Source organism: Penaeus vannamei, chromosome 6 (genome assembly GCF_042767895.1).
Source record: "Penaeus vannamei isolate JL-2024 chromosome 6, ASM4276789v1, whole genome shotgun sequence".
Classification (NCBI taxonomy): Eukaryota; Metazoa; Arthropoda; class Malacostraca; order Decapoda; family Penaeidae; genus Penaeus; species Penaeus vannamei.
In genome coordinates, this window is record NC_091554.1 from 12,261,734 (window position 1) to 12,264,233 (window position 2,500).

The window sequence follows — 2,500 nt, forward strand, 5'->3', positions numbered from 1 at the left end:
AATATTTATAATGGTAATGATGAAACATATTTCAGTAATTATAAGTATGATAAAACTAACATAATAATAATAACGATATACCCTGCCAATCCCATATATTTCTTCCTTGAAGTTGAAAATGCCTGGCAAGAAGTCAGTTAGTCTTCTCTTGACCGTGGGACTCCTCTGGTCACCTGTTGGCGTCAGCATCTCGGTGCTAAGACTGAGTGAGGCCACTGATCACTGTAGACTGACGAATTCAACCCTTAGCTGCGATTTTACAGGTGTTGGTGAGGTAAGAAAAAAGATGCTGGCAAATTAATGTAATGGAAATTATTGTACTGTGGACTATGCTACCCATTTTTTGTTAGAAAATATTTTCCTCGTTTTTGCTGTCAGTCCATTTAATTTGATATCTAAGGATGAAAGGACACAAGCCACTTATGAATCATCTACAGTAGACTGATATCAAGTGATAAGCAAAAAAGACACGTAATATATCATGCATTATTAAATATCTTACTTTTTCCTAAGGATTTTTAACAATTCCATACAGGGTGCTCGTGTACGCAATTTTAATCAATCTATTTGCTCTTGTCTCCAGCCAGTGTACGCTGAAGACGGCTACTTGGAGAACATCGATTCTGTTGAATGTCGAGGACCACCTGTTCTCCATTTGCCCGAAAACGCTTGCATTAAAACTATGAAAATTCAACACACAAAGAAAGTAGTGGTAACAGGGAGGAGCTGGAAGAGAAACTGCGGTGAATATCACTTGGTTGTTAAGAATTCAACCATGACTGCCCTCCCTCTCACCACAACGCACCTCCATGCTGTGGGTTCAACGTTCTATAAAATGAAACTGCATCCCAAAATGAAGCACGTTTCCGTCGCCAACTCGCGGGTTTCAGTCTTAGCCATTGACCAGTTCCTAAAAGACTCTGTTATGGTGAATATAACAAACACCACAGTGTATTACGTGGACAGCCTGACAGCATCTAAGAAAGCGGAAATACAGTTTTGGACCAGTGACATTGCATACATGCGATTAGACAAGACAGCACTTCAGGATAACGCTTCTCTCGTCATGGTCGACAGTCGAGTCGGAGCAGGAGACACTCAGGAATTGCTAGTTCCTCCAGGCGTCAGGGTGACTCTGGAAAGGCTAGATGGCAAACTTGAAATAAGGGCTATTGGTATAATCACAGGATCAGTAACATCGCAATCACCCATATCATGCAGTGGGATAGGCATAGAGGAATCTACAACGCATTACGTTGAAGCAATTGCAGTTTCCTGTACTTTAACAGTATGTTTATTTCTTGTTTTTCTTAAGTGCATTAATCGCTTCCTGAAACACGACAGTGTCGGCCACGAAAGACAAATTAAACGGAACGGCAACACTTCGAACGACATATCTTTGAATGAGCCTTTTGAAAGTTCCCCTGGAAATTTCATGAACGAATCCTTTCTGGATGACCATGGAAAAAATGCAGAAAACTGAGGAAAAAGATAAGCTTTTACTGAAAATGAGTGTTTAAAGTTTAAAGTTTTAGAAAAAAGTACAAATATACAAAAGGTTCTGAGCAAGATTAAGCGTAGATTCGATATTCCTGAAGATGATTCAAATTCCCAAAATAAATACTTCAGATTACATCGACGTCCACAGTCTAATGTCGCAGAGTCTGACGGTTTTTAGATTTATGTTCGCCAGAAACCACTGCTTGAGTGCGCATGAAGTCCTTAATGGTGGAATTCATACCTATGTTTCATTAAAATTTCATGCGTATCATTGTGTAAACTGAAGCACACCGGGAAGTCACATTTAAAAAAAAAACTATCCAACACTGTGTATTCCGGACGTTTCATTTTCCTTTGAAAATCTTTCTGAGAACTTAGTGAAAAAAAAAAAAAAAACATATCAGGCCATACACTTCTATTAATATTGTTTGCTGGATTTCCTATGTATTCGTAGTGATTGCCATTGCGCCATAGCTTTGCATTATGTATCATTCATAATTCCGGATTTTTGTAACAAATGCACTGTGCACACAAACAGTAACTCTGTTGTGATGTCGTGAATATGTGTGATTTTACTTTGAAATATATTCATACATTTTAAATAATATTTTCGTTTTCCCTTTAAATATCAGTAATTTATTATCTATCATTACGCACATGCCGGGGAGGAAACGGACCGAGAACATATTTCAACAATTAGACACATAACTTATAAACACGTCTTACTAAAAATCACATACCAACTGAAACATCGCAAATATACGCACATATGTGATAAGGCGGTTTAAATGTCGGGAACATACGTCACTGAAGATAAGAGTTACTGCCACTAGATACGGATTTAAATACCACACAACAGACATTTAACCGCTCATTTCAAAGGGACGCACGTGGCTTCGTCGTCACAACTTCTATCCTAAGGTTGTATTTCTGAAGTGTTGTATATTTTCTACCTGCTCTGAATCATGTATACATATGCAGCAATAACAATATGGATTTC

The 2,500-nt window shown here is 38.1% G+C and overlaps 1 protein-coding gene across 2 annotated transcripts in view; it reads left to right on the forward strand.

Annotated features, from left to right (window-relative positions):
• Window positions 1-2,500, forward strand: part of LOC113810937 (uncharacterized) — a 13,801-nt gene that overhangs the window by 1,670 nt on the left and 9,631 nt on the right. For both annotated transcript variants that reach the window (XM_027362593.2, XM_027362592.2), the window contains exons 2-3: window positions 113-274; window positions 584-1,288. In XM_027362593.2, the coding sequence (XP_027218394.2) occupies window positions 119-274; window positions 584-1,288 (861 nt within the window). In that variant the 5' untranslated portion in view covers window positions 113-118. The remainder of the gene's footprint in view (window positions 1-112; window positions 275-583; window positions 1,289-2,500) is intronic.